The sequence below is a fragment of the Phocoena sinus genome, chromosome 11 (genome assembly GCF_008692025.1).
Source record: "Phocoena sinus isolate mPhoSin1 chromosome 11, mPhoSin1.pri, whole genome shotgun sequence".
In the NCBI taxonomy this organism is placed as follows: domain Eukaryota; kingdom Metazoa; phylum Chordata; class Mammalia; order Artiodactyla; family Phocoenidae; genus Phocoena; species Phocoena sinus.
Genome location: NC_045773.1, coordinates 67,776,029 through 67,794,440, shown reverse-complemented (window position 1 = coordinate 67,794,440; position 18,412 = coordinate 67,776,029). Strand labels below are relative to the sequence as shown.

At 48.7% G+C, this 18,412-nt stretch overlaps 1 protein-coding gene across 5 annotated transcripts in view; it reads left to right on the top strand.

Moving 5' to 3' along the window:
* Positions 1-18,412, top strand: part of BTBD9 (BTB domain containing 9) — a 416,431-nt gene that overhangs the window by 376,736 nt on the left and 21,283 nt on the right. For all 5 annotated transcript variants that reach the window (XM_032647940.1, XM_032647937.1, XM_032647941.1 and 2 more), the window contains exon 10: positions 14,595-14,673. In XM_032647940.1, the coding sequence (XP_032503831.1) occupies positions 14,595-14,673 (79 nt within the window). The remainder of the gene's footprint in view (positions 1-14,594; positions 14,674-18,412) is intronic.

The following is an 18,412-nucleotide window of genomic DNA, read 5'->3' as shown; positions in this document are numbered from 1 at the left end:
ATCCAGCGCTAACAGGGCCTTCGTTAGCAGCTGTTGAGGGGATGAGTGTGCTCCTGGGCCTGGACGAGTGATTCCTGTCCCCGGGTGCTGTTCACTCGAGCATCACTAAACTGTTTGCCTAGCAAGCCCAGGGGCAGACATGAAGCCTGCCTGTACATCTCCATCACTCAGAGAGCTTTTTATGTTCCAATCTCCAGGAACACAAATGATACTCTTTCTAAGCCGCTCCAAAATACAAGGAATAGAAAATATCACAGAAAAGGTGAACTGCCAGACAGTAAGCCCTCATGACCGAGAGTTTATACATAAAATGATGACAAATTTATTACACACATTCACTGCCGGCTTTCTGAGATTAATAGCTCATCTATCTGAATTTAAAGCCTGACAATGGAATCAGAAAGAGTTACTGGTTAGTTCTCTCACCCATCGCCTTCACTCAGCAGCCTTCCTCCCCAAGAAATAATACAGAAAAATAAGCTGATTTAGCTTCAGCAATGGTCTTACAGTATTTCATGGCAGGAGATTTCCACGTGCCAAGGATAACTTTTAATCTCATTGAATGCAGTTTGACTTCTTGGCATCTGGCTTCAACTCTGCAAAACCCTCAGGGCAGGAGACTAGCACGGTGAATAACTAGGGGTAGATTGAAACACAACCTGAAAGGAAGCCATATTTTTGTGTCTCATGGTTGCTTGTTTACTATGAAGTAGTAAAGAAGTCATTGTTTGATGTCTTAGTCTTGGGGGCACGAACAGAATTCAAAGCAGATGTTAAGAAAAACACTGCATCAAATCTTAAGCATGCAAACACATACACACACACACAGCCTAGGTTCAGAAAATATGGGGAGGGGCCTTCCCTGGTGGCACAGTGGTTAAGAATACGCCTGCCAATGCAGGGAACACAGGTTCGAACCCTGGTCTGGGAAGATCCCACAAGCCGCAGAGCAAGTAAACCCGTGCACCACAACTACTGAGCCTGCACTCTAGAGCCCACAAGCCACAACTTCTGAGCCTGCGAGCCGCAACTACTGAAGCCCACGCACTTAGAGCCTATGCTCCGCAGCAAGAGAAGCCACCGCAATGAGAAGCCCGCGCACCGCAACGAAGAGTAGCCCCTGCTCTCCACAACTAGAGAAGGCCTGCGCTCAGCAACAAAGATCCAATGCAGCCATAAATAAATAAAATTTATTTAAAACAAAAAAGAAAATATGAGGAGGGAATCTCTGAGGTTGCTGGCTCGAGGGGAGTCAGGATTCGTCACAAAGAGCGAGGTGCCTCCTGTGCAGCTTCTTTCTCCCTGATTTTGTTCCTGTGCCTAATTGAAAGGACCTGAAGATAACCCCTGGCCTGCCATACCTCCAGCCTCTCTCCTTGCCCAGCTGAATCCTCCTACCTGGCTTGGCATCCGACTGTAGTGTCATAAATTATCTAAATTATTCAATTCATGTGTTTAGCACATGCCCTGGTCATCTCCTGTCCTGTCTCCTTGTCCACCGTGCTTTGTGAGTTCACGGGAGGCAGCGGCTGCCTCTTTCTAAGATGGCATCAGTATGATGCCGGCCGGTGGCCTGGCTGAAGGTGCTGAGCGGAGCAGAGCAAGGTCGCGGAGGAAGTTCATTCTTGCCTGGGTCTAGGCCAGCGTACAGCAAGAATCCGGGGAAGGGGTCGGAGAATGACTTGGAACCGGCCCTGGAGAGCAAGGGGCCTGCAAGAGAACATGTGCCTCTTCTAAGTCTTAAGAGAAGTCTAGGCCAACAAAGGCTGGATCCAGAAAGTCGCCAACAGGTGAAGGTGGCGGTGACTTTTTAATCAAGAAAGTGCTGGAAAAGAGAAAGAGATGATTTTTTTTTTCAGTTCAACTTTTGTACCATCAGAAAATGTCCCAGAAGAAAGGCTGTCACATGCACGTACTGCCTTACATCTGCTTGTGGGTCATTCACTGTCTTGCTTTAATTGTGTTGACTGTGGCAACCTATGCAAATTCCAGAAAAGGCCTTTATGGGGCCTGCCACGAACACCTGTCACCTCTTCATTACAGAACTCACAGAGATTTCAGTGCATTAAATGGCTCTAGGCTAATCTTGGGCGGCTCCGTGCTAAGAGCGATAGTTTTCATCATAAAGAAACATTTTTTTTTGTATGCTGGAGATTTTTAAAGCTCTCCCCAGTGCCCCCAATATCTTACCTGTTCAGTTGCAAATATCAGGCCCTTTACTGGCTGGAGAGGGAGAGTCTATTTTTAAGTTTTTACTGAACATCTCCCCAGTGTGAGGTGCTGAACAAATTTGGCATGTCATCAGATCTGGACTCCCTGCAGGGGCTTAGTGTAATTTTTAGGTATGAAATTGGTCAGGTTTGATTCAGAGAATGCCTGGTGGTCCTTTCTGGAGGCCGCTGGCTGGCTTAGCCGTGTGTAGTGTTGTGGGCTGCTGAGGTCAGGGCTGGGCTTTGTTCTGCACAGGCTTTTGGCATGGATTTCCATAAAAGCAGGCTTTTTTATTAAACGTGAAATTCAGGGGGCATTTAGTCCTAATTGTGTTCTAAGTCCTTTCGGTATTTAAGACACTAGGAAATGAAATTGCCAAATTCTTAACATTTGAGAATTGGCTCCTGCCCACGCCTGGGCCTCATGTTTCCAGCGCGCACGTCAGGGAGGGAGGGTTCTGGGGGAGATGTGGAGGCGGCGCTGCCCTGGAGGAAGCAAGCCTCTCGGAGCGAGAGCCACTCACGTCATTGAGTCAACACTTCCGTTGAGCCTTGTGCTTGCCGGGGAAAGCCAACCGAATCTGCCCTCCCTACCAGCCCCCAGAGCTACCTGCTGGCAGACAGTGCGGCCGAGCCGCCAGCTCCCCCATCCTTTCGGTGGAGACGTAGACCCAGGTGGTGATTCTATTCCATGAAAATTTCAGCAAAATTTCCGAGCGCCTGAGCTGGACACCGAGAGATCAAATGAAGGAATATCCCTAACGAACAACGTGGAGCAAATCAAGGTATTTGGAGCCTGTTCAGGGCCACGAGGGAGGAGAGGCTAGTCCTCCCTCACCCCTTCTCAAGCCCCCTGAGCCCCACCAGAGGCCTGGCTCAGCTTGGCCCAGTCTGTTACGGAAAGGAACGTCACGACATGTGAAACCTCAGCTGCATGAAGAGCCCTTGCTCTTCTGCTCTCCTCACCTCCAAGGGAGGGCCACATCTGTGCACCTCTTTGCCACTACCAAGGACAGCACTCCACAGCCTCTCCTGGCTACCACATTGACCGGCTTCTCGTTCGCCTGTGTGCCGAGAGTTACTACTCAGTGACCAGAATGGGCATCTTGCTGATTTCCCTTCTGCTCATCAGCCACTAGTGGACCATATCACACCAGAGGGGCCGTTGGTGGACTCAGCCCAAGGATGGCAAAAGGTTGGTCTAGACACTGCCTGGCTCCTGAAGTCTGCTCTGAGTGTTTATTTCCAGGGACAGCAAGGACTTTTGGCCTCTCGCAAGTGGCAGCAAGAGTGCCCTTGTTAACTCACAAACACAGCCCTGTTCAGCCTCTTCCCGCCAGTCCCCCCAGTGCAGGGACAACTTGGTGGTTCTTCAGAGGAAGAAAAAGATTTTTGTTTGTGATGTGGACCTACAGCCATATGCGTAATGAGTTTTGTCTGAAGGAGATGATGGCTAATCCTTCAATATCAGACAAAGCTGAGCCAAAGTGAACTTTTTATACAAAATCCTTATTTTTGGAGCCTTCTAGAACTCCAAAGAAATGGACAGAACGTGGAGAATTTGTGGGTGAGGACCTCCCAATCTCCACACTGTGTCTTATGAATTGGTTTGTTGAAATTCTTTCAGGCTCTAGATCTCTACATTTTGAGCAAGGTTATCTTGGATAGTAGCTATTTCTGAACCTATTTCTTATTCCCTTTATATGTTCATAAATCTCCTTAGAGGTGTGAACTTTGTAGCGTAACATCTTTGTACCTAAAAAGCTCAGCTGTATTGGTCAGCTTCATCAGAAAAACCAGTGACCAAAGGCTGCTGAAGAATACCTTTTGCCCTGAGGCGGAAGAGGAGGGGTGCTGTTAGGCCAAGAACTTGGATGGCAGGTGACCCAGCTGGTGTTTGGGAGGGTCTGTAGGGACTCCTGACTCTGTGGTAAGACACACACACGTTCCCTTAGAAGAGCCCCAGCTTTCTCTCTCCTCCTGACCATCTCCTGGAGAAGGCAGATAATAGGCAAGGGTAAGAGTCATTAATTATAAGGTCCAAGTGTGACAGAAACCCTATTAGAAAGAATGCATCTCTTCAAAAGACTTACCAGACATTTAAAAGTTTCAACAGAGTTTAAATTTGCGAGGGAAACCATTAAACCTTGTAAGAAAGAAATGTCAGACCAAGAGGGTGCTTTATAGACACTAATTGGATTGACAAGGCCTCCCCAGTTTCTACACCACACAAAAGCTCTTGCCCAGATGCGGGTGTGTGTGTGTGTGTGTGTGTGTGTGCGCGCACACACGCACGCACAGAAATACACAGCAACTCCCAGCACCAGCTATGTACAAACATGAATACAGAGGCAGAAGGAAACATGAAGTTTCTTTTTTTCTGCATGATACTCAAAACCATTGTGTTTCTAGAACAGCTGCTTGTGAGAGAGAGAAAAGCACTTGGCCCCAGAGTCTGTTTATGTGTTTGAGCCGAGAAAGCGATTTTTGTTGCAGGAGCTCTAAGTGAGACAGAGTCAGAGAATAAGAGAGAGAGAGATAATTATCTAAATTATGTTCGTGCTATTATCGAAGACGAACATAGTTAAAATGTAATTAAATATGACGGGCTCGCAGGATGTAAGCCAAGCTTTGGAATGCTAATCATCAATTACTGTATCCCCTTAGGGGAATCAAGGAGTGCTCTATGGCAGAGTGGGAGCAGGGAGCTTGGGGATGGGGGGATGAGCTAAATGTGCAGTATGGAAACAGCCCCCTCCCGTCTGTCTCCCCCGCACTCTCTTTCAAACACTCCACAGAGGTCCCAGGACACATACCTTTCTGTAGGTGCCACAGAGTTAGAAGCGTTCAGCTCAACTCTTAGGAGGAGCTGGCAGGAGGGTCCCGACCTTCTTTTTGAAAGGAAACTTCTCTAAAAGGGAAAATTAGGCTATGAGCAGGGAAGGTAAAGCCAAGACCGGCTCAGGTTGGAGCAGTAAATGCAAGTGCATTCACCAGAGAGGCCTGAAATCCCTCTTGGTCAGAAAGTGTAAAAAGCCCCCCCTAGGTCCAGAAATCCCAGGGGCAGGAGGAAGCTAGGGGAAGGCTGATCTGGACTATAATTAGGACAGAAGATGACATGCGTCGTCCTAGCAAACTGCTCCCCACCAGCCACCCCAGCCTGAGGAGGGGCTCCACCAAGGCTGAAAACTCACCATGACCTGAGGAGTTCAGATGAGACTCAGGCAGGGCCCACCCCCAGAGAGTCTGATCTTTAATTGGTCTGGGGTGTGGCCTGGGAAGTGGAAGGTTTAGAAGCTCCATAGGTTACTCTGATGTGCAACCAGGATTGAGAACCTGCTGGTCCAGCTAGGACCCGACTTCCGTTAAGCTAGTCACAGGAAGCAGGCTGCAGGTACTGGGAACTGTGTGGGCTGCAGTGTCTTTCCATGAACCCCAGCTCTGCCTGTTTTCAAGGCAAAGAAAAGATCAGTGTAAGACGATAGATAGATTTTTTTTTTTTTAACTGAAACATAATTTGCGTATCAGTTCTGTTGCTAGATCCCCAAAGTGTTGAGTTTTCTGGGATTCCTATATAAGAGTTAGAAATTTAATTCTCTCCATTTAACACTGCCTGAGCTCTGTCTAAGGCTGGGTGGAAACCTGGCCACCTCCTGGGCCAGGTTGGTGATGTACGAGGCAGGCTAGGGCAGGCTCCTGGGCATGAGGGAGACGCCACAGGCTGGAGGGGCTGAGTCCATCACCTTTACTTCGGAACTAGCCAGTGTTCTCTCAAGATGACCCCAGGATGCCAGATCATCTCGTTTTCAAGAGAAACCAGACATTTGTATTTTTATGTGAAATCTTCTAATTTGTAAATGGCAGCTAACTTAAGTTTTTAAAAAATACTCAGTAAACCAGCAAAGTATGTCTGTGAGCCTTCCCTGCATGACCCTTGATCTCAGTAAGCATTTGGCTGATCAGCATATGACTAAATGATCACTAATCCCGGTGGCTCCTGACAAGCTGTTTCCCTGCCACCTCAGGGCTGCAGTCAGGTTAGACGAACTTGGCACCATTTTTCCTAAGCCTGGCACATAGAAGGCTCTCAATAAATAGCTGTGGAATGGAGGGACAGAGTGAATGGCATGAGCCCAGAATTCCCTGTAAGTCGGGGCAGTGAGTTGGCTATAAAATCCAGTTAAGCATCCTGCTAGACAAAAGAATTAACTCCCAGGTGCCAGATTGGTTGCTGAGGCCTGCACCAAGGAAGGCTTCAGCGTAGCCTGGCACCAGAGATCTGAGCAAGTGAGCGGGTTGCGGTACGTGCTAGGCTGGGAGCCAGCGGGAGTGCGTGCAGGGCCCAGTTTTAAGGCTGTTACAATGCAAGGGTCCCCACCTCACCACGTCATGGAAGAGGCACTCTCCCTCACGTGCCGGGTCCACGGAGCATCTTCAGATGTGATTAAAGAGATGAGTGTGGTCCTTGGCCCACGGCCGCAGCAAGGCAGACGAAGAACAGCGTGCTCAGAGGGACAGAGGGACGGCAGGCAGCTGGGGGGCCAGCGCAAGAGGTGAGTTCATAAAGATCCGTCAGAGGGTCTTCAGGCCAGGCAGGCCTGGAAGCTCACTCAAGACCTTCAGCACCCGGCCCTGCTCAGTGCCACATGGCTAGGAGTAGGCACCACCGCCACTGAGTACGCTCAGTTGACAGCAGACAGCCTTTAATATTTCCTCCCTTTTCAAGAATCTTTTCTGAAGGTTCATGTTTTCCTTCTAGCCCTGCACCCAAAGGTTGTAGATAAAACGCTCCACACGTATCCTTGCCGTTCCTCGTCACCACAGGCTTCTCTCCCTTTCTTGGCTCTGTTTTTTATTGTTTTGTTTTTAAACTTTTGAACTTTTAAAGTTTTATCAAAGATATACATGTTCAGCTTTCAAAGTCAAGTAGGAGCACAAGGCTTATAACAAAAAAGCAACAACCCCCGCTTCACCCTTTTTCACCCCAGACCCCACTCTCCAGAGGCAACTGCTTTCCTTTTTTCTCTTTAAAATTTAAAAAAATATTTTGAAACGACAATACATTCAAAGAAAGTATATTGAATATGGTTTAAAAATGTAAAACAATAGATAGTGAAATGTCTCCTTCCCACCCACCCCTTCCTCCAGAGGTGATAATGTGTAAACATATAAAAATGTGTGTATTTTCCCCATTTTTTAATACAACTTTTTCTACACCTTGGATATCTCTAGAAATTCTCCATCCCTGTCTCTCCAGCTGCACAGTCTTTCATGGTAGGGATGGAGACATACCATAATTTACTTAACCAGTCCCAAGTGATGAGCGTTTAGGTTGTTTCTGTTCTCTTGCCGTTCAAACAATGCTACTGCCTTGTTCCCGTGCTCAGAGCACATCTAAGCTAAAGCTTTTGAAAAATCTCATGTGATTCTGGTTCCCACATCTTTGTGCTGACCTTCTAGACAGAAGGTCCCCTCCAGAAGCATTTAGATCTTCTAAAGTTTCTCAATAATATGCTTTGCTTTCTCATTGTGGTGGCCACTCAGTGGCCTGTAACTTAGAAACTTATGTCCTTCATATCTGGGAAAATTTCTTGTGTGACTTTTACATTTTATAGCTCATGTCTTTTCTGCTCTTTTTTTCTGGAACATCTGCTAATTGGATAGTGGACCTCTTGGTTTGATCATCTCATTCTCTTATCCTTTTTCTTTTATTTTCTATCTTTGTCATTTTGTTTGACCTTCTAGGAAATTTCCTCAACTTAAGCTTCTAACTATATTGTTGAATTACTTATTTCAATTCATAGTTTTTTTATATATATAAATTAATTTTATTTATTTATTTTTGGCTGTGTTGGGTCTTCGTTGCTGTGCACGGGCTTTCTCTAGTTACAACGAGCAAGGGCTACTCTTTGTTGCGGTGTGTGGACTTCTCATTGCTGTGGCTTCTCTTGTTGCAGAGCACAGGCTCTAGGCGCGCGGGCTTAGTTGCTCCGCAGCATGTGGGATCTTCCTGGACCGGGGCTCGAACGCATGTCCCCTGCATTGGCAGGCGGATTCTTAACCACTGTGCCACCAGGGAAGCCCCATAGTTTTAATTTACAAGAGCGCTTTCTTGTTCTCCAAATATTTCTTTTTCACGTATTTTATTCTTATTTCAAGGGTGTGATACTGTTTTCTTTTATCTTTCTGGTGGTAATATAAGTTTCCCTGAAGTTTTATTCTGCTTACTGAACTATATCTATATCCTTTGAGATATTTTTCTTTTCTATTTGCGTTTGGTCTCTATCTTTCATGTTAGAGTCTTTGGTGATCTTTGACTGGTTGTTTACCATTAAGCGTTAGGCACTGAGAAAGCAGGCAGAAAGCTTTTTGAGTGTGGGCGGGTTTGTGGACTTCATTCAAGGTTATCAGACAGGGCTTAGGCGTTTCATTGGGAGAGAGACTTCTGCCCACTCATTCAGATCCAGCACACGGGCCACCTTAGGTTCCTTCTCATGGAAATGCGCTTCAGATCTGCACGGCCATTTCATCCATTGTGTAGGTCTTAGCTCAGTTGTTACTTTACCGGAGAACTTCCTTAAATACATTATCTAAAGAGGCAAGACCCTCTCAGTTTACTTACATTGCTTTATTTTTCTCCATAGCCCTTCTTTAACTCTGATATATTTGTTTCTTTTGTCTCTCTCTCCCACTATAAGGTAAGCCACTTGAGGGCAGAGTCTAAAATAGGGCCTTCTTCATTAAACACTTGATAAATATTTACAGAAGGAAGAATGAAGGGACAGAGAGGAGGAAGGTAGATCAGTATCTCTAGGTCTTTCCTCTTGGGCTGCTCTGAGTCTCAGAGGGATCCTCCAGTCCCCTGCCTGGGGGTTAAGCCTGGATCACGGTGGCCTGAAAGCCGAGGGAGGGAAGGGGGCTGGAAGTGTTGCCATCTGGGATATTCACTTCCGTGTATTCCTCGCTCTCAGCCCCTGCAGGGTCCCACCCTCTGCTGTGCATGGTGTCCCAGAGTCTAGACCCTCTCTGTTCAAAGACTCCAGAGTGAAATCCCTGTCTCTGCCGAGGTGGAAAAGGGCTCATCCCCGCTGTGCAGGAAGAAGGAGAGGGGGGTTGAGGAGTCCATCTGCTCCTTTTACCTGTTTTCAGCCAGCCCCCTGCCTGCCCCCCACCTTCAGAAGTAGCTGGTGACTCAAGAGTCTGCAGTGTGAATTCGCTTGCTTTCTGTGTGCTTCTCTCTGAGGTGTTGGCAGAGAAAGATGGTGACATCTCTTCATGCTTTCTTTGTGCTTGTTTTGTGTTTGTGTGTGTGTATTGTAGCACATATATTTGATATGAAACATACATTAAATTTTCTTACTGCCCTTTTAGTGGAGGGAGCAAAGCTTAACCCATGTGTTCAATTTGCTATGTTTAACTGCCAGTCTGGCCCTGGCCAGACACTCCTGGCCATCTCCCTGGTGTCCACCACGTGTGCTGCAGAAAAAGTCTGACATTTGCTTTCCCTTTATAGCGTAGGCAGCAAAGTCACGTAATTTTTCAGAGCTGAAAAGACCTTGCCATAGGATCTGCAGGATCCCCAGAGAAGACAGGATGCGGCTTAGGATGGGAAGCCCTTCTCAGCTGAGCCCTTAGGGCCTGTGTGGTGCTCTCATCACCCAGAGCCACTCTCACAAGCCCTGTACTCACAGAGGGCAGCCGCACCCTCCTCCCCAACCAGGCAGCTCTCCTGTCCTCTGCTTGCTTTGGACAAAGACTCCGCTGTCCTGGGACCTGGCGACCCCCCGCCTCCCCCACCGGCAAACCCCCAGCCCCACCGAGGGACTGACTCCACCTTTCCCCTGACATAAACACAGACACCATTTTAATCCCTTTCTTCTCTTTCTCTCTTTTTATTTATTTTAAGAAGTGTTTAAAATGCAGAAAAGAATGAAAAGTATTACAACATTCACTCATACTCATCCCCAGAATTGACTGTAGTTAATATTTTTCACATACACTTTGTCTTTTTATTTTAATCAAAGAAATAAAACATTCCAGTTGGTGTTGAAGTATCCTTTGTTCCCCATCAGCAAACCCCAGTCCTCACCCTCTCCTGAGAGACAACCACATGAATTCAGCATATCTCCTCCCGGAATAGTAAAAAAAAAAATTACAAGCATGTATGTTTTCATGAGTCGCATGTTCACAGCGACCGTGAAGCACTCTGTAAACCACGCGGTGGTCTGCAGGCCGAATAGGCTTTTAGAAGGACAGTTCTTGGCCCCGTTTCACTCTCCTTATGAACAGACCACCTACCATATTTCAGCTGCAGCCCTAGGATTTTATATGCATTACAGTATTTAATCCTCATTCCTCAAGCAGTAGCTTTAGAGAGATTGTTTTAAATCACTTGTTTTTCTGGCTTGTTTAATTACTACTATGGCAACAACAACATTTTTTCCTTCCATTTTTAAACTTCATATACATAGTATTTCAGCCTCATTATGGGTTAAATTGAGTTTTATGGGTGGGCCGGGTAACTCAATCAAAATGTATAGCTTTATTTCTCTGAAAAAATTGCTTCCAAGCTTCAAATAGCCAATTACCAGGGATATTTTGGAATGCTACCAGTTTATGAGTTGGGACCACAGTACTGTTTGCATTGTTCTCTGACTAGTTCATGGAAGGATAGCTTGTGTCCCCAGAGAGATCCTAAGCTTCTTTAGGGCAAGCACTACATCTTGCATGTTTCCCATAACACCCGGCAGGTACCAACCTCAAGAATGTATTCAACAAATGCGTGTTTAATTTCTTCAAAGCCCAGCTACCTTGTCTGCCTCCAGGAAATGGGTGCTGATGGGAGGGTGGTGGGAACCTCTGCAGTAGTCACTAAATCATACGCCATCAAACTCAGTGACTCACAGGTGGGGCCCAGGGAAACAGTGTGTCTCGTCCAGGTTCACATGGCTGGCTGGTAATTACAGTAGTAATACCAATATCAGCTATTTTTCTTCGAGCCTAGTGTATGCCAGCACTGTTCTAGGTGGTTTACGTTTGTTAATGTATTTAATCTTCACACACCAAACATTTAGTTAGGTATTTTTATTATCCTCATTTTACAGAGAGGAGACTAAAGCCCAGAAAGGTTAAGCAGCTTGCCTAAGGTCACAGAGCTGGTAAAAATTCAAACCCAGGAGCCTGGCTCCAGAGCCCGTGCTGTCAACCACTTTGCCAATCCTACCTCTAGTTCATGAAGGGCCATGAATAAAACCTGCTGTCTCGACTGTCCCCCAGTGATCCTCTCAACTGGGGATATTCTACGTAATAATACAGCGCTGGCATTTTCACTTGCTTCGTGTCACACGGTCTGTGTTAAAGCCTTGGGTGGTAGGCAAGATAGGTACTTTTTCTAATGCTTTCATGTACATTCTACCAAACTCAAACAAGACAGAAAAGTACAAAAGTACAATTAATGTCTCTTGAAATTCTTCCATCCAAACATTTTGGCAAACATTCTTGTAGACATCCCTCTTTGGATGCGTGTGTGTATAGGTATTTACAGTTTAACATAATCAGGACCTCATTCTAGATGCATTTTTGTAACCAAGGGAGTGGTATTATTTCTGTCAGCATTGGACAAATGAAGAAACTACAGCTCAGGAAGCGGGCGTGATTTGTCAGCTGGAGAGATGGCAAGTGCCGGAGTTGGGACTTCAGTCCTGTGGGGGTTTTTCTGTTTGGGGTAGGTGCTCAGAGCAAAGACCTGCACGTATTTTTTGACACCCATTGTTCCTGTTCAGACACGTCCTCCCGGCACCCAGTCTTGGCTCTGAACTGAGTGGTGCTACACCCCTGTTGTTCTGTTGTCTTCCTGGGAGTGTTGCCTACTAAAGAGATTCCGAGTCCTGGGCAAGTAGGAATATTTATACAGCTCTCTGTAAGCTCAATAAAAATGGCAGTCAAGCTTTTGTGTAGACTAAGTGGTGGTGATGGGTCCTGGCCCCGTGAAGCGTGAACCCTCCTCAAGGTTGCACCCTGATTACAAATGCGGCTCCGATGTGACAATGTCCTGATGCTGCCTTATCCTTTCCCCACTGGGCAGCACTGAAAGTTGTTTTGAAAAAGTTCAGGGGAAGTGGAATCTGATATTTTGGAGGGAGAGATGCTCATTATCTCATCCTCATCAGCTTCCCTTCCTACTCGTATTTTGGTCTTGGGGTTGTTATCCAGTTTGCTGAAAATGAAATCATCTGTTCAACTCTCGGGCTGTGTTAGTGAAAATGAACTCTAATGTGATTAGAGATTAATGCAGGGTAATGGAGGATTGGTATTAAATTGAAGCCTTCTGACCTTATTACTCCACAAATGCTCCCTCCTTCTCAGGCTGCTGCCCTGCCAGCCCTGCTTCCCCCAGCAGAGGTGGGGGCCGGTGGTGCCAGCCCAGGCCCGCCGCGGAGGCTGGGGCAGGAGATGGGAGCCGAGGGGGCCGTGGTGAGGAAAGGGAGACTGGGGTTCAGGCCCGGCTCTGCCCAGGATGACTCACGGCGAACCCTCACTTCCTTCAGGGCCTTGGCCTCCACTCCACACTGCGGAGGGAGGAGGGGTCTTCCACAGAGGGAATGATTAGGGGCCTGTCTGCACTCTCAGAGCCCCTGAGCATGTTGTCGAGTACCATGAGCTTACGAGAGTCAAGTTATACCTTCACGTCCAGAAGCGCCGGGCGATTTTTTGGATTAGCATAGGACTAGAAATCTAAGAAGAAAAGTCTTCACGCTGTCTGCTCCACTCCCGCCCCCTTCTCTACCCCAGTCCTTTTTGTGAAACTGGCTGAACCTAATAGTTGTCACCGTCTGAGGTCACTTGCCCGAGTTCTGTTGCCCTTTCCTGGAGGGGTGGTCTGAGAAGCAGGGTGGACCAGCTTTGGTGCGTGCTGCCTCTTGCATTAGCAGCAGGGATGGGACTCTGATGCCCTCGCATTGTGGACCCCAGCTTCCCCTGACCTGCCAGAGGAAGGAGGCAGATCTGTGCTCAGTTACCCTGCTTAGCTCAGAAGTGACCCCGAGGCCTGTGGGAGCAAGCCCGGGCCCAGAGTTGAAGCCCGACAGGGCCTTCCTCATAGGCCCACCGGCTTTCCAAGGGAGCTGCATGGGTCTGGGAGCAAAACACAGAGAAAATGGGCCAGGAGTGCAGGCCTTGGGGATGGTCAGATGGCATCACCTTCATGTATGAATAATAGCCTTTTTACAAAGAGTGATTTTTCTTATGCTGTTCCAGAAACATGCTTCTGGAGGCACAGACTTTGCACACAGGATGGTAACGACTTTTTAATGACCTTAAGGGGCCTGGTGTCCAGGCAGCAGTGAATCAGTCTCAGTGGGAGGCTCACAGGGAGAGAGAAGATGGAACACCTGAAAGCAAAGGGGGAAAAACAAACTGCAAATACATGTATTTTCTTTAGTAGCATTACTTGGTAATTAGACAATTACAGGAAACAGCTTCCCAGCAGCTGGCACTTCCACTGTGTGGACAGAGGAGGGATGCAACAACTGTGAACTCCTCACATTTCTTATGAAAGTATTACTGGTGTTTGCAGCTGTGGATGCTGAGCTCCCGGTGTGTTCTGATGAACGGGGCGGTAAACCGGGAGCAGACTGCCTCCTCCCAGGGGCGGCTTGGGGCCCGCTCGGCTGGGCTTTAAATGAACTGGCCCAGCCCCTGCTGATCCTTGAGGAATGGCTTTTAAAATAGTGGGGCTGCTTTTGAGGCCACCCGGAGACTGGCTGGTCCAGAGAATAAACTGTTTGGGGGGGCATATTTGGAAGTGGGAAAAGGAGGGCTGGAGGGAGGCCTATGGAGAAACTGCCTCTTCTTCCCCAGGTGCCACCACTCGCAGGGGGTGGGGTGAGGGGTTCAGACAGGAGCCTGGGGCTCACACTGCAGCGAGTGCCGCCCAGCCCTGTCCTCCCCTTGCCCTGCCTCAGCTCCTCCTCCCAGGGCTCCCCAGCGAAGTCACTGCGCCCACCTGGATGCATCCATTCAGCCCACAGCCCTCTGAAGGCAGCCCCATCGTGGCCCTGTTGCCTCATGAACTCCACCAGCCTTGCTCACTCCTCTGTTCGGCCACACTCCTGTCACTACGTGTACGCAGTCTGCCCTTCACGCTTATGTCGAGCTTTATGAGAATCCTGTCGCCTTCGCAGAAGGGCAGGGCGCCTTCTTTGATGAGGTTGTAGGGAGCACCGTGTGCTCCTGCCCGTCTCCCCACAGTGGGTGGAGCCTGTCCCCGCCCACCTACGGCGCAGAAGGCCCTCCCCGTCCACGTACTGGGCGCTGCTGGCCCCGTGCTGTCAGCAGAGTCAACTGGGTGGTCTAACCAGGCAATGCTTGTGCTTCTCCTCACAGGTCCTGGCAATCAGTAACTTTTGAAAGACGGCCGGCCTCCTTCATTCGAATCGTTGGAACACACAACACAGCAAATGAGGTAAGGGTCCCCTTTCCTGAAAGACACGGTGATATTTCCTGGCGTACAGGTAAATGCCACATCCTGAGTTAAGGGGAGCTGTTTGTTCTACCTGCTAATGTCCTGTTGTTCAGCTTGGGACAGGAGAAAGTCCTGCTCTTGCATGGTGGGGACGTCGTTACCATTTCTGGGTAGCTCTTCACCAGCGAATGGAAGCCTGCGCCTGCGGCTTTGCTTCCGCCTACCAGCCACTCTGCAGAGACCTGGAGAGGTCAAACGCCCTGTCCTCAGAGTCCTCCGCCCTCCCAGACGTCAGCTGTCTCAGTGGTCCCTGGGCCCTCTGAGCATGGTGTGCAAGGAGCCCCAGCCCCGCGGGGCAGCTGAGGCGCACAGTTGCTGGTTCCTTCTGTCCGGCCCCCCTGTCTTGTGCCAGCCTGCACATAAGTGTTCTTGGGTGAGCCTCTTCCTCCCTGGCCTGTTCCTCACCTAGGCCCAGGCCTAGATCCCGGGGCAGCAGCCATTCCATTGGGCTGCACTCTTTGTGGATGTTCCGTCACCTTTGGATTTCACGAGGGAAGAGTGGGCGGGTTATTCTCCCCACTTTGGGCTCCTGCGGTCAGGGCAGCAGGCAGGTGAGGTTCCTGGGCCTCAAACATGCTGTTTTTCTCTGGAGAAGTGCACTGGGTTCCTCCAGATCAGAGAGGAGAGGACAGTGCCCGCAGTGAGTCGAGAGCGTGAGGGGAGGGTGCTTTGAGTGCTCGCACCAGGACCGCAAGCGCAGCCCAGGGCCGCGCCAGGCACGCCGGGACTGCCCCCCTCAGCAGCGTGGATCCCCGCTGGGCTCACAGAGGCACCTCAGGGTCCACTCACACCGTTTAAGGTGAGAAGGACATCTGTTTCCATTTTGAGCGCAAAATAATCAATCCGTAAGTTAATTATTACTTAGCCTTTCTGTTTCTCAGGTGAGCATAGAGTGAGCGCCGGTGCTGGTGGGTTGGAGTCCGGCAGGTGCTCATCAAGCTGGTGCTTTTACAGTCAGATGTGCTGAGCGTGCACCCCTGAAGGCCTGACCGCTGGTTAAAGACCGCAGTCATAAGGAACAGTAAGGTTGAAACTCGAGGTAGTAAATGCAAGGCATAAAAGTAGTAACCGTCCTGCAGTTTCATCTTAACGTGAACTTTCTCAGATCTGTACAGGACCGGCTTCCTGGGTGTGTGATCAGGGCCGTGGCGTGGGGCTCCGTATCCAGAAGGGGGCTCAGAGCTTAGGGTTTAATGCTCTCTAGCACCCTCTTGATAGTCTTGGCAATTTTACCTTTGAATTTTCTTTTATAAGGGAAGCCCCCGTGGGACAGTGGAGCGCCCACCAGGGCTCCGAGCCTCTGCTGACCTGCAGGCCAGCCCTGCCCCTCCTCACCTTCCTGGGACAGGTTCTCAGCCACCCACCCCCTGACCCCTGGAGCATGGACTTGCCCAGCCTCCCCCTCCTCAGCCTGCCCTGTGGCCACTGCCACTCGCCACTCCCAGTGGGGGCCTCGCTCGCTTGTGGGGAGAGTCAGGATCTAGTGTGAGTCTCACGTGCGAGTCCCAGGATAGGGCCCAGGGTGCCGTGAGCGCCTGCCCTGACCTAAGGCTCTCCCCCAAGCCTGAGTCCGAGCGAGCGCAGCATCAAAAAGCAAATGAAAACCCCAGGACACGTCAGGAGAGACACAGTGGGAGCGAAGGAGGAGCTTTTTTCCTGCCTTTTTGAACAAGAGGCTCTACATTTTCATTTTGCACTGAGCCCCACACATCATGCAGCTGGCCCTGGATTCATGAATTGTGTTTGTCAACTCAGAATTCTCCAGGGCACATCAAGGTGCTTCTGGCACTTCAAAAAGTATTTTAAGAAGTGCAAATATTGTGATAATTTATATTCATTTTGCCTTTTTATTTATTTAGAATAAAAATGATACACGCCCACAATGTGTTTCTTGCAGAGAAGAGCTTATAAACAGAAGCCTGAAACTTTTTCTTACCTCTTCATTTCAAAACAAACCTGAAAATTACAAAAGTAAAGCAACTGATTTTTTTAAAGCATAAAATTAAAGAATTCTAAACATCAGGTCATAAAAACACTTTTTTCTTTTTTTTGATGATGGAACAAAAGTAAATTTGAATCTGCATTTTAATATATATTTGAGCCCCAAACCAAACATCATGGTTGTTAAATTTTGCCAATAAATCTCGATTTTTCTTACCACTTAAATTAATTATGTATGTATTACTTACTAAATTGGAAAACAATTTGAATTTATCTTTACATAATAGTATATGAAGCTAAAATTAAATATTTTTATTTGCAGTCACTTGTTTCTTATATAATGCATTAAAAAAAAGACAAATTTTTTTCTTTAATTCCTAAATGGGACTCTGTAATTATCATTTACAACAGAAGGAATTCTTAACTCAGAGAAGGCTGAGAAGCACTGCAGCAAGTCTGGTCAGAGTCTTTTTCCAGCCCTCAGCCCCAAGCCCATCACCTCAGAGACCAGATGAAAAATAACTTGCCCTTACAGAACTCTAAAGCTGGAGCACAAGATCCCCTCTCCCTGATGAGTTTACAAAAATATCTGTGCAGGGAGCCCCAGCTACTTGACTGGACCAGCCAGTTTGCGTGGGTTGACTTAGGTCACTAATTAATGGGTGACCCGTCACATTTGGCTGATGAGCAACTTGCTCAGCTGCCTTACTGAGTGGGTTATTGATCAAGAAAAAAAGCCTCAGTGTAGTGTTGCCAACCTGGGAACATCTCAAGTCATAAAATAAACAGTGACCAGGATCGTAAGGCAAGATCCATAAACTGTCATTCTCAGAACAAACAAGAAGGCACAAGAGTTGAATTTCACAGAGCACCAAGGATGTAGTGAACCCTCAAAGAGAACGTTCTTTACTGCAGCACACTGGGTTCTGGGCGTCATATCCCCATTCTTAGAGAAGGGCAAGGATGTGGGGCAAAGGTCAGAGGTGTGAGGGAAGGAGGGTGACTGGGGTCAGTCGGGCAGGACTCCTGGGGAGGCCAGGCCTGGGAACTGTGATGGCGCCGACGGCCGGGGAAGGCAGGCGGGGGTCCAGGACAACCCTGGTCCCGAGTCCCATGGAGCCAGAACCGAGTCATGAGAAGACAGCGGTCAGGGAGCCTCTTCCTCACAGTGGAGCGGAGGCAGGGGTTCCTCAGTCTGGCCCTGCTTGTTTGCTGAGTGACATCAGTGGCCTTGGTTTAGTCAGAGCCAGGACCTCTTTCCCTTTAGATGCCAAATGTTACCAGCCCAAAGACTGTGTGCGAATTTCAAGAAGCATAGATGGAATTGGTTTCTAGCATGGGAAGGTTAGATGGTCTTTGTGGATAGCAGAAAGAAATGTGCCACATCTCCCAGGTAAGACTGGTTTCTGCAGGCACTGCCCCGCCCAGAGAGGGGGGTCCGCGCAGGGCACGGTGGGGAAGCGCAGCTTGGAGCTCCTGAGAGTAGAGAGCGTTCGGCAGAGACGGGCAGCAGGTGGAAAGTGGCCAGAGCTGCCGGCGGCTCAGGAAGTGCCCCCACCTCCAGACACCCCAGCTGCTAGCGGGATAGCAGCGGTGTCCAGAGCTAAAACTGATGGGGAATTCTTGCCCGACACGGGCACATGTCTGTCTTGCCGTAGCCGGCCAGGCCTTCCCGCATCAGGCTCGGCATCTGTGCTGCACGCTGATCCCCACCCGGATCAGGGCCAGCTCTCAGGTG